General features: G+C 55.0%; 1 protein-coding gene across 1 annotated transcript in view; it reads left to right on the forward strand.

The window, feature by feature from the left end:
• Nucleotides 1-1,240: 1,240 nt before the first annotated feature.
• SORL1 (sortilin related receptor 1) overlaps nucleotides 1,241-12,812 on the forward strand; it is a 44,318-nt gene continuing 32,746 nt past the window's right edge. Inside the window, exons 1-10 of the mRNA XM_062594562.1 lie at nucleotides 1,241-1,354; nucleotides 3,103-3,228; nucleotides 3,773-3,934; nucleotides 5,168-5,235; nucleotides 6,871-7,051; nucleotides 9,302-9,403; nucleotides 10,438-10,607; nucleotides 10,888-11,080; nucleotides 11,382-11,499; nucleotides 12,052-12,125. Of these exons, the coding sequence (XP_062450546.1) occupies nucleotides 1,265-1,354; nucleotides 3,103-3,228; nucleotides 3,773-3,934; nucleotides 5,168-5,235; nucleotides 6,871-7,051; nucleotides 9,302-9,403; nucleotides 10,438-10,607; nucleotides 10,888-11,080; nucleotides 11,382-11,499; nucleotides 12,052-12,125 (1,284 nt within the window). The 5' untranslated portion in view covers nucleotides 1,241-1,264. The remainder of the gene's footprint in view (nucleotides 1,355-3,102; nucleotides 3,229-3,772; nucleotides 3,935-5,167; nucleotides 5,236-6,870; nucleotides 7,052-9,301; nucleotides 9,404-10,437; nucleotides 10,608-10,887; nucleotides 11,081-11,381; nucleotides 11,500-12,051; nucleotides 12,126-12,812) is intronic.

Here is a 12,812-nt window from a genome sequence, read left to right on the forward strand (position 1 = left end):
CTGTCTCTTGAACGCACAACACTGACTCCCTGTCACTCTGCCCTCCGAAATAAAAACGAAATTCCTTAGAAATTAATAAAACCTAGCTCTTCATGTAAAACAAGCAACCTCGTACTCGCGCGGCGCACGAGGCTGCTGCTTGCTTGCTCTGCAGCTGGTGCTGCCGGCTGACCTCAATCGCTGCAGCGCGGTGTGGTCGGGTGCTGCCGCGCAGCCCGGTGCCGGGGTCACCCGCCCACCCGACAGGGCAGGGACACGGCTGGGGACACCGGGGACCATGCCGTGCCACCCCAGCGCTGCTTTCTGCTGCCGCTGGCTCTAGCTGTTTGGGTTTTTTTATTTTTTTTTCTCCTTTCCCTGAACCGTTTACATAAGTGGGATTTGAAGACTTCTGTTTTGCTCTCCTCTCCCCCCCCACCATATCCTCGGAATAGAGACCTTGTTCTTCCACGCGTTTTGTTTGCCGGTCGGTGGGGGAAGCAACAGCGTGTCGCGAGCAGCGGTCCTCGCCGAGCGCCGGGTCAGCAGGGCTTTCGGCAGCGCCGGTGCCCGGGCTGCAGCCGTGGGGTTTGAGCCGAGCGGCTCCTGCACCCGCAGCTTCCCCGCCATGGCTTTCCCATAGAAACCAGCCCTTCGCGACCTGCTTTGTGCACACACTGCCAGATACAACACGTGCACGGGGGAATAACGGTATTGCTTGTGATTAAGTGTGTTTTGGAAAGCTGAATGTCCTTCTCGGTGCAAAAGAGAGAGCTGTAGAGAAGGTGATTCTCTTTTCTTGGCCCTTCTGTTATTCAGGCTGGATTTGAACTCAGTTCTTGTTCCTAGATTTTAGTTTTCGTTCTCACCCGCTCCCAAACCCTGTTGCTCCGAGGAAGGAGCTTCCCCCGAAGGAGGAAAGCTGCCCCCCTTTGACACGTGCATTTCCCCAGCATCCTCACAGTAGAGGAGCAGGGTGATGCTCACACAGTCACCCCCACAGAAGACTTCTCTTAACTTCAACCATCAGGTAGCTTAAATACATGGCTACAGCCATGACGGCCCAAGAGCCCGTCCTTTGACCTGTCCAGCCCTGCTCTGAGATTTGTAAAGCCTGGACACCAAATGTCCATGTTCTTTCTGTCTCCTTGACTGGCCAACCTCTGCTTCCACGTCCCCGGAGTTTCCCCCAGCTCTGCGCCTTTTCCAGGGCGGCTGCTTTGGCTCACGGCTCTGTGTCCCTCTCGCCCATGTCCAGGTCAGCCTCAATGACTCCCACAATCAGATGGTCGTTCACTGGGCGGGAGAGAAGAGCAACGTGATCGTGGCCCTGGCTAGAGACAGCCTCTCCCTGCTGGGTCCCAAAAACAGTGACGTGAGTATGCCAACCGGTGTTCCCCAGGGGTGTCCGAAAGGCTGCTGGGCTAGCTGAGATGCTGGTGGCTCCTCAGCCCTTTAGAGATAAGTGCCTCTCTGGTGCCTGTTTGAAAGGTGAGAGGAGGGCTCCCGAGCATGAATTCAGAGGTAGAAAAAGAAAAAGTCTCTCTCTTGCCCCAGCGATTCGAGCCCCGGAAAGGCGGACTCGGCCAGCTCGCTCCGAGGCAGACAAATCGAGTGCCGGGATCTCTGCTCGGTGTTGCCTGTAAACCTCCTTTATGATGGCCCATTATTTCCTGCAATAACGTGGCTCAGGAGGGAGCAGGAGGGCCGGCGGACTGCCGAGGCAGCGGGTGGGATCCCCGTCACTGGAGCCCCCCACCCCGTGCGGGACGGACAGACATCTGTCACCAGTGCTGTCCCTGGAGCTGACCCTGCCTTGGGGCAGGAGGACGGGCTGGATCAGCTGGCGAGGTTTCTGCTGGCGTTGCTCTCGGCTCCGTGCCACACGAGAGTGGCAGCCAGGAGGCAGGAGCGGGTCCCAAATTTGGGTGTAATAATAGCGGTCTACGTTCATGCGCCTCTCTTGCAGATACTCTCCTGCAAATCCCGCTGTAGTGCCTCTTTGCTTGCTTGCTAAAAACAGCTCCCTTGAATATAAAGAAACATGATGCTCATGAGAGGTGGCAGATTGACAGCTCTAGGGACAGTTGCCCTCTTTAGCTGCTGAATGATGCAGTGTGATGGTAACGGCAAAGCCTCACCGGACTGGCCCCTGCCAGCGTGCCCTGACCTGCATCTGGAAAATCAGGAGGCTGCTTGTTCTGCCAGCCCCATAAATCCCAGGCGGTTTGAGGGAGGTTCCCAGGGAGAGCTGACCAAAAGCACCCAGTGCTGGGGTTCCTGGCGGGTGGACACCAGCCCGGGAGGAAGCCAACTGAGACCCTTTGCAAAGCGTTCGCATGGACCGTCGCACAGGGGCGGCACGGCGGTAACTCCTGCCGTTTCAGGCTGGAGTCAATCTGACAGATTTCCCTAAAAACAGAAAACGTGGCCTGCGAGCTGCCGCCTGCGGGTGGGAAGGGTCATAGCCCTGCTGGGGATGCTGCCCTGCACGCCAGCACGGCAAACGTGCAGAGCTCGGCCCGGGCAGCCAGCAAGCACCTCGCGGTGCTCGGGCCCCCAGGCAGCCCTGGAGCCCGCTGCGGTCACCAGCGCAAATGCCAGCAGCACTGCCGTGGGCCGGACCGTGCCCAGCGCCTCCGAGGGCAGAGCTTGTTGGGGCCCTCCCTGTCACCCGAGTTACGTGACAAACGTTTGGGCATGCATGCTGTTTGCATTTATTTCCGTGTTTGCGTTGGTTCTGGCTGGGGGCAGGAGGAGGATTGCTGGTTTCTCCTCCCTCTGACTGGTTCTGGCCTGCGTAGCAGTGACTTATCTCTGCCTTCGGCCAGGATTGCCTCAGGCTTTTATCCCTCGGTCTTTTGCCGCACAGGCTGTGGACGATGCGGGAGCGTCGTGTGTTGTGGCATCTCCTGATCTGTTCATGGAGTACCTCCCTTTTTTCACCGTTAGCGCTGCCTCTTGAAAGGCGTGTGGGCTTTGTCCTTCCTCTCTCCTGCTACTCGGTGGCCTCTTTCACCTGCTCCCCCCCTGCAGTTTCCTGAAATTTCAATAAATAGGAGGAAGAGCCAGAGTAGAAACCGGACCGCTGCAGCTCCTCATGCTGCAACTGCTCCTTTGCAGGTTTACGTGTCCTACGACTACGGGAAGAGTTTCAAGAAGATTTCGGAGAGGTTCACCTTCGGCGGCGGGAACGCGAGCGAGGTGGCCATCGCGCAGTTCTACCACAGCCCGGCGGACAACAGGAGGGTGAGAGGCCAACGGGCCCCAGGAGGCTCGCCTGCGGGGGCCGTGCCGTGCCGTGCCATGCTGTGCCGTGCCGTGCCGCTGCAGCCCTGCTCTTGGAGCAAGGGTGGTTATGCCGCTGCGACCGGGCTTATGATGTTAAAGGTGACTGTTGGTGTGAAAGGAGTAAGTGTGAGGTATCCTCATGGCATCCCTTGCGTGCTTGCGCTGGTGGATCTCCGTGGGGAGCGAGCTGCACGCTCACTCCCCGGTGTCAGTGCAGCGCTGCAGAGAGAAATATTTAAACATTAGTACACGAAGGTCACCTCTCTTCTCTCTCAGCCCTCTCTAAGGTGAGGGTTGTCCTCTAGGTGAAGCAGTGGAAGCAGGCCCTCTCCCCTCCATGGAAATCCCCCTCCCTAAAGCCAGGCTGAAGCAACGGCGCGGGCGGCACATTCCTCCTCTCCGGAGTTTTTCCCCTCAAATGCTCCCCAGGAACTCGTGTCTTCCTCGGTCACCTGCTGGATTGAGTTCTGCCCTGATGTCCTGTCATTCGCTCTCTTCCCAGTATATCTTCGTGGACGCCTTCGTCCCGTACCTCTGGATCACCACCGACTTCTGCCACACCGTTCAGGGCTTCTCCATTCCCTTCAGAGCGGCAGACCTCCTCCTGCACAGCCGCAGCCCGAACCTGGTCCTGGGCTTCGACAGGTCGCATCCCAGCAAGCAGGTGAGCGTGTCCCACCAGGCTGCTGCGGCGCCTGCCCGAGCCGCGCCGCTCCTGCCCGCGGTCGTGGGGCGATGCACCTCCCTTCGCTCGCCCTGCTCCTGCCCAGCGCTAGCCTCCTGCTCCTGAGCTGCGACACGCTCTTGGAGAGGGTGCCCACGGCCACGCTGCCCGGCCCGGACGGCCCTGAGGGTTTGTGCTTTGCTGGCCCCCTGCCCCGGAGGGTTTCTCTTCTCCGACTGCCGCGTGCAGAGCCATCCCGAACGGGCCAGGACGTCCTCCTCTCGGAGGGCAGTCTATTTACTGACCTCTCGTGCAGCCGGCAATATTATGTCTGCCAGATCCCTGCTTTAAAAGTTCCCTCTTCCTTCGCGTGCGCTGGTCCTTCGCGTGCGCTGGTCCTTGACCGTATCAGTCTCCGCAGGCTGCATCGGTCGTGACTCCCAGCAGAGCGCTGCCAGCTGGGGCAGCGATGGCCTTTGGCGCCGACCTGCCTGGCTGCCTGCTGCCTCCCTGGCCGGGACGGAGCGAGCCGGGAGCAGTACCTTCTTTTTAGTGGACTGTCAGGTCGGATGCTGTGGCTGGAGTCCGGCGGGCCGTGTGTGCCTGCCTGCAAAAACGAGCAGCTCAGATGCCGACACGGTGCTTGGGAAAAGTAGGGCAGCTGTCAGGCACACGGACCCTCTGAAGAAGGGGTCGGGAGAAGGGCTGAGGTGCCTGCAGGCTTGTGTGTTTTCCCCTCAGCTTTTCTTGGTGCAATAGGAGATATTACCTCTCCTCGTGAACTTTGCTCTACTCATACTTGCAGCTCTGCAACGCTGTGCTGTTGAGCTGGGCGTTATAACCGGCTCCACGAGGGAGGCAGCTCTGCCCAGACATTTACCTGTGCTCTTGCACTCTACGAGGACATTAGAAAAAGTTATTCCTATTTCTAAGCTAGTGTAAAACCGAGCGGCTTGACAGACAGCAGGAAATCCTCGTGGTAGGAGACCGAGGGGAAACCATCTCCTCTTCGGCTCCTCTCCGGTGGTGGAAAGTTTGCTGTTGCTGCAGGCACCGGCCACGTGAAGCGGCGTCGCGGAAGTGCGCGCGGTTTGCAGTGTGCACACAGCCGGCCCGGGGCTCGGGGCCCCAGAGGCCTCTGCCCTTCTGGCTGCGCAAGCTTTGAGGGTACCTGAGGCCTGCGTGGCTCCAGGACACAAGTCCCACTGGTATCTCTGATCTTTTCCATTGCAGCTCTGGAAATCAGATGATTTTGGCCGGACGTGGATAATGATTCAGGAGCACGTGAAGTCTTTCTCGTGGTATGTGTCGTACCTTTGTGTTACTGGCAGCCTCCGTCTCCCCTCCTGCAGCGTTCAACTCTCCGCTCTTTGCCTCGTTTCCTGCCTTGCACAAAGCCGAGAGCGGGGTACCAAACTCTGCTCCAGCACGGTCCCTCTCCTCCCCTTCACCGAGTCCCCAGCAGGGCAGCAGAGGCCGTCGATGGGGATTTGGCGCAGAGGGAAGGGTGTCAGGCATGCACTTGCTTTCTCCTGCGTTGGCTGAAGTCCCCGCACCAAAGCGTAGCGGGAGGGCCAAACGGCGCTGCGCCGTTTCGGACGTGGGGCCAGGTTAGGGCTCCCGCGGGCAGGGAGCTGGGCGTTCCCCCCGTTTGGGTGGTCCCAGGGCTGCGCTGCTCTCCCGGGTGGATGTGGTTTCTTCTCGCTGTCTGCCTCAAAGTGCCGTGCTGTTCTGACGTGTGCTGATGCCTATCTCCTGAACAATATTATAACCGAGATCTGAGAGGCAGATCTGGAGGGAGCGATTTGCTCTTCTCTGTGGGAGACTCTGCACTGCAACTCCTGTTAAGACCAGGGCTTAGACTTCCATGGGGGTGGGATCTGAACTCTAATGTGGCTTGCCCAAAGCCCCTCAAAATCCATCGTTGCCTATCCATTTGGGGCTTTCATCTTGCACGGACACTCGCCTGTAGACCCCTGACTGACTAGGCGAAGAGCTTTTGTAGTTTCTTTTGCCTGGTCCTATCAGTTATTTTCAAGATTTAAAAACCGGCTTGCAACAGTCCATTCTCTACTGTCTCGACTGGCCTCGGTGAAGGAGGTTACCTGCCGAAGTAGAGGGCAGGGGCTTCTACCTGGCAGATTATTTTCCTTGCCCTGTTAAAAGCCATATTATGGTAGCACTGCGTCACCACCTTGCTAAAGCTGCTCGAGACAGACTCTCACTTGAGGCTGTGTCTAGGTCTCCCTGTGCTTGAGTGGTGGAGTCCTAGGGCTCCTTCTGTGAGATGTTGTGGGGACTCGTCCCTTGGCCTTCTTGGCAAAACCGCTAGTTCCAGACTCACCGTATTTCCTGGCCTCCATGGAAATTGCCTTCTGGCAAATCAGCTGTCTCTAACATGCAAGGGCCATGCTCAGTTCCCCCTTCTGTTCTTTATCCCCGTCTCTGTAGTTTAACCACAAGCCTTGCAGCGTTCGAACTTGCAGTTTCTTCTAGATTTCCAGCTCATCCCTTCAAAGACACATAAGAAGGGACATAACTAAACAATCAGGGTTTGAAAGATCTCCAAACCAAGCACTCTTGACTTTAGCTAATGCAAGAAACACAGAGATCCAGATAAAACAGTGAGGTACACGCCCCCCCCCCATGTATATTCCATTGCATTCCATAAATCAGATCCAATCCCTCTTTCCTAGGGCTTTTCCAAATTTCCGGTAGGCGATGCAGAACTGTCTCCTTCCCCACGGCTTGTTCTCTGACTCAGAGCCAAGCTCTGCTCCTCAGACAAGCACCGAGGGTGCTCCCACTTCCTCTCGGCTTCTTGCACACTGATCCCATCTCTTGTTAGTTCTTTGCCTTTCGGAACCTGCTGCCTTCTGCGTTGTTGGGTCAGTGTGCAGCTAACAAAGCGCCTTCTTTTCTTTTTTTTTCCCTAGGGGTGTTGAACCTTTCGATAAGCCAAATACGGTGTACATAGAGCGGCACGAACCTTCTGGGGCTTCAACTGTCATTCGCAGCACTGATTTCTTCCAAACCCGAGAAAATAAAGAAATAGTCCTGGAAGAGGTTGAAGACTTCCAGCTCAGGGACAAATATTTGTTTGCCACAAAGTCTGTGGTAAGTACCAATGGAGTAAATCACTGCTGGGGATGATGACTGACATTTCAGCAAGCTTCTCGCGCTTCTCTCTGTGTCACTGGGATGACCCTTTTTCATAAACTGTGTTTTGTCAGGCTTAGCTATGAGAAAAGCAAATGCACTTCCTTTCAGCTCCGGAGGCCAAACACAAGCTCTGTTGTCGACCCAGACAGTGCTGTGGAAAGAACCTAGCTGCACTGCGCTGAGAGCCTGATGCTCCTTCTCGATTAGCAGATTAAAGGAGGTCAAACAAAGCAGCCCCCAGCTGTCACGGCCAGCGCGGGCAGCAGCCCTGCTCTGAACCAGGGCCTGTGTCTAAAATACGGCAGGAGCCTTTCCCAAGGGTGATGCTCCTGCCCGTGGTATCGCATGGCCCGCAGACCGCGCGTGTGGCTTGTCAGGGTGCCTGACGCTGCCTTCCTCGCTTGACCCTGTGCTGCAGTGGAGAGCGCACCACCAACACATCCTGCTCCTCCAGCAGGGCTCGGAGCGGCAGCGTTTTCGTGCACTTGGTTTCAGTAAGTTAGGCAGAAGTAGGTCAGACTGCAAAATGCTGAAACCCTGGAAAAAACAAAAGATTCCTGCAAAGAAAGGCAAGGCGGAGGATCATGGGGGTGCAGGGTGGCAGCGAAAGGACAGGGGAAGGGCCTTGGCAGCTCCTCCGTTAGGAGACGACTCATCAAAAGGGATTACAGTCAAAAGTGGAGCAGATCCAAAAAGCCTAGCTTACTGCAGTCTGGTGAGAGAGCTGGGTTTTAGTTTGCTTTCCGTAGCAAAGAGGGTGTAAGCGAATAAAGGGTGTCTTTCTGTCCTGCTGCAACCCAATCCCCCACTTCTTTCTGAAGCTGTAGGCCACTTTCAGACGAATCTGAAAGACAGACAACATCGAGCACTTTGTCTATGCTTTCACTAAGGGCAATTCCTCTGCAGATGGTCAGAGAAAGTGCGGTGGGGAGGGCTGCTGTGTGCATCCTAGAATTTAGAGAATGTTTTTCTTTTCAGAAGATGCATGCATTGCTTTACCTCCCCAGCTCCTGCTGTCGAGTCCTTTTTAACAAGTCCATTGCCATTAAACCATTTAGCGTTTTGTAGGCAGTTAGCTCTGTCCACTGCTTGTGCCTGAAGTTAACAGAGGACAGGTTTGAGGAGCGCTTTCAGTTTCTCAAAGATATCTCTTGCAGGTAGTTGACAACTTTTAGAACCCACCAGCCTGGCATTTTTCCTGATCTGAAGCCTGCTGGGGTTTGAAGAAGATTTTATCTAGGTTTACTGTTGGTGTGAGGTAAAAATGAAGGAGATGGCATCAGTCTTTGCAGAGAAACAACCCCATCAAAAGCCAGACTCAGGAAACTGAGCTGTGTGAATCAGGAGTGAAAAATCATCACCTTTTAAAGCATCAACGAGATTTGGGGGTTCTTCTGAGCTGCTTCGTCCTTTGGAGAAAGGAAGTTAGCCTGGCTGGGTCTTGCTGGATCTGAAGCTGAAGTGGCCAGCTACCCCTGCACTGGGGATCGAGTGCCGTGCATGGAGCGGGATCGAGCACGGAGCCTTGGCTCTGGCCGGAGTCGCGCGGGGTGGGAGCTCGGCGCGGGAGCCCGCGGCAGGCGTCTCCGCGGCAGAGCCCTCCTGACTCCCGTTCCTTTCTGTGGGAGTCCCAGTTGCTTAGCAATATAGACCCTTGGAAAATCAGGCCGCTTATTTTTGGAGCCTAGATCTGGGTTTAGGTTCTCACCATAGACATCCCACGTGAAAAATATTGCCCCCACTTCCCCCCCGCCCTTAACACTCATTGCTTCTAATTGCCTCAAATCGTTACAAACGTGAAGGAAAGCCCAGAGACTGCTGCACAGAAAAAGGAGGAATTAAACCCAGCCTTCTTACCTCCGCCTGACCTGGCAGGAGGGGCAGTGGGAGGAAAGGTCCTGTTTACCTGATGCTAATCAGCCAGCAGCCAGTCTTTCCAGCTTCCAGGATGCTGATAAGGACGATCATCTACTTAAAGATACAGCAGCCTTGAGCGGTGCTGGTGCCTCCCTAGCCAGGAGGACTCTGCTTCCTCCAAATAGTTTTTTGGTGCTGGGCAGGGGTGGGGGGGCCTCATGGGCTTGCTTGCTTCCCCAGCCATGCGGCTTCTGGGTTTGCCCCAGTCTGCCTTTCAGCTGGTATGGGAGACTAGTGCGGTTTCGGGAGCGAAGCCTGTTCCTCACGTTCCCCTCTGCTCTTCTGCAGCGTTTATCGGGCAACTCGCAGCCGGCCTCAGTGCAGCTCTGGGTGTCCTTCAACCGCAAGCCGATGCGAGTGGCCCAGTTCGTAACCAAGCATCCCATTAAGGTAGGTGGGGTTTTCCAAGACGGCCTCCTTACCTTGTCCTTTGCCACGGGTGCCCTCGGATGTGAAGGGCAGTTCTGCGCGATAGCGAGAGCTTGGAAGGACCCTTGTTTCACTTCGCACCGGTCAGGGGTTTGCCCCCTTTGCAGCAGAGTGAAAGCTAATGTGAAAAAGTCCTCGGGGTTTAAGCAAAGGTGACTTTATTCAAGTGAATCATGTACCTGCCACAACGACGTGTACTTGAAAGAGTGGAGGGACTATTCTGGGCTAGTACTGACTCGAGTACGTGTCTCTGCAAAGAGACAGCCTCTGGCTCCTTCCCAAGCAAGTGGCAGTGGCTGGGAGCAAAGCCTAGATTTGCAGAGAGGGGTTGATCTCTGTGCTTCATACCGTGGCTCTGTCTTTGGAGACATAGGAGCCTCCCTGTGGCATGGGGCACTAGGTCACTGAACGTATATTGGTTCCACCAGCACAAGCTGGCCCCAAACATCTGCCTTTTTTGCAGACAGAGAGTGCCCAGGGGGACAGCCAACGTTTACAAAGAGTCTGTGATACTCCTCCAGCAGGAAGGTGTATCCAGACGTGCTGTGGCTTCCCCAGGCAGGTGGGGATGGAGGAAAGCTCTAGCAACGTGCTCAGCGTTTGGCAGACAAGCAGGGTGTGTTTCCTGCTACGAGATGCCCTAGGCCCGCTTCAAGTTCAGCCAGAGAGTCGACACCGACCAGGCTAGGCAAGCCAGGCTGCGGGGGAAGGCTGCTGGGGACACTGCAGTGCTGAGCTACTCTAGGAGGGGCTTTGCCAGGGATTTGGGCTTTGAGGAGAGGTGTGGAGGGCAGAAGATAGAGATCTCTGGTATAAAAATGCAAGGGAAAAAGCAGAGGGAAGATACATGCTTGCCAAGTGAAAAAAACAGAAAAGGGTAGAAGGAGGAATTACTTTTAGCTATCTAAGAGGAAATGCTAAATCAAGTGATAAACAAAGCCTGTTTGTACAGCCGCACATATAAAGCCTGCCCGTTTGTCCTTTATGTCCCAAAGGAATATTACATCGCTGATGCGTCCGAGGACCAGGTGTTTGTGTGCGTCAGCCACGATAACAACCGTACCAACCTCTACATCTCGGAAGCAGAAGGCCTGAAGTTCTCCCTGTCTTTAGAAAACATACTCTACTACAGCCCTGGAGGAGCGGGGAGTGACACCTTAGTCAGGTAACTTAGGATGCACTGACTTATGATAGGGCTTGGCTTGATGGTAGAGGTCATGCTATCATCTCCAGTCATCATACCCAGAGCAACTTGTGGGAGGCTTGATGCATTTGATGGCTGGGCTCAGTATGATGGGCTGGGGGATAGAAGAATATTGGCCAAAACCTCCTTTAGGAGCTTTTTGCTGCATTTATCAAAGTATTCCCTCAATCCGCAGTCTTTCTCCACTCCAGAATCCATTGAGGCCTGGGACTGATGGTACCACACGTGCATGTCCTTGCAGGTATTTCGCCAATGAGCCTTTTGCAGACTTCCACCGGGTCGAAGGCGTGCGGGGTGTCTACATCGCCACCCTGATAAACGGCTCATTCAGCGAGGAGAACATGCGGTCCGTCATCACCTTTGACAAAGGGGGCACCTGGGAGCTGCTGCAGCCGCCGGCATACACGCGTTACGGCGAAAAGATAAGCTGCGAGGTAACGCTGAGCACAGCCAGCTCACCGGGCGAAGGGCAGAGGGGCTACCAGAGAAAAGGCTTCCTGTAAAAGAGACGGAAATGGCAATCACAGCGGGGGAGACGAGAGCAGAGAGGAGCCTGAAGCCATCTCAGGCAAAGCTTTAGCCCCGCTAAGACAGCGACAAGGTTCCTCTTGACTAAAAGGATCTCGCTCCTTGTCCATCTTCCAAAGCAGATGCTGAAAGTGCTGGACCGGATGGGACAGGGGCATGGTCAAATGCAGGATGAAGGTTTAATGTCGACGTGCTTTGCTTTTCCAGGCTTCTCAGGGCTGCTCTCTCCACCTGGCGCAGCGGCTGAGCCAGCTGCTGAACTTCCAGCTGCGCAGGATGCCCATTCTCTCCAAGGAGTCGGCACCGGGACTCATCATCGCCACTGGTACCGCTCCCCTCCTCAGAGCCACGGGCGGGCTGCAGGGCCTGTAGCTTGGAGGGCATTAAGATCGTAGCGGCATCTAGTTTTTATAAATAGTAAAAATAGAGAGTTTATAAAAATTCAATCAGAATGTGTATTTTGCCATCTCTTCTCCATCTGCAGTCCCGGTACAGTGATTACAGCATGTATGTTTTACTGCACCGTGTGACATTAGCAACCTTCCCAGTTGCAGTCTGTTGCTCTTTCCTGCCACTAGCCAAGTGAGGGGTTTCCTACCAGTACAGAAATTAATGTCTGTCTTGCCTTTTTATTATAGAAAACCATTTAGGGAACATTTGCAAAACTGAGAGCACATTTTGTTTTATCATGTTTATAGCCATATGTTTCTCCCCAGCTGCTTTTAAAACTCGTAATAGTCTTTAAAATAGACAGGAATTGGTTTATACTATGAAAAATCAGCTCCTCGATCATTGTCATTATACTCGCTGTGAAAAAGAGTTTAGAGGTGGCTGGCTTCGTTTTAGGTAATCGCTTTGTATTTTCTCGTTCTCTTAGGCTCCATTGGCAAGAACATGGCAAGGAAAACCAACGTGTACGTCTCGAGCAGCGCTGGAGCAAGGTGGAGAGAGGTAAGGTCTGCCTGGCCCCGGGCCATTTACTTGTTTTTCTCTCTGGGATTTCCCTCCTCAAAGGCAGGCGCTCCAAACCCCAGCCCTTCTGCCTGCCGGAGTGTCTGGAAAGCCTCTGGCGTCTTCCAGAAAAATGAGATGTTGTTCTCGGTTTCTGGAGAGTTGGATGCTGTTTACTAAGTGGGTGTTCTGGGCTGCGGCGGTATTTGTGGCCTGCCTGTACATTTTGATGCGAGTGTAATATGGTATTTTGACATCTGTAAGCTATTTAATCCTGTGAATTCAACGGCCGCGTTTTCCTCCCGGTAAGTGCTACGCGGTTTGGGTTAACTGCTGGGCGGCTGGAGCGGCGGTGGGGACGCGCCACAGGTCCGGCTGTTGCCAGAGCCCGACGTGGTGCAAAGGCTGCCCGGGAGCGCGGGTGCCTCCGAGCGTCAGCAGGGAGAGGCCGGCAGGACCTGGCTCTGTGGGGCCATGGCGCTGAGACAGAAGCATGCACGGCTGGGGAAGGATACCCAGAAAGTGGAGACTTCCACGCCCAAGGCCTCCCCGGGCTCACAGACAGTGTTCTGCAGAAGTGCAATTCAAATGCACGGAGGAAAAGCGAACCTACAGTTAGCAATGCCGAGCTGCTGAGTTACTCAGCCTCCTAGTGTGCTCTGCGGAGGTGCGGAATGACCCAACACT

The sequence above is a fragment of the Rhea pennata genome, chromosome 24, assembly GCF_028389875.1.
Source record: "Rhea pennata isolate bPtePen1 chromosome 24, bPtePen1.pri, whole genome shotgun sequence".
Taxonomy (NCBI): domain Eukaryota; kingdom Metazoa; phylum Chordata; class Aves; order Rheiformes; family Rheidae; genus Rhea; species Rhea pennata.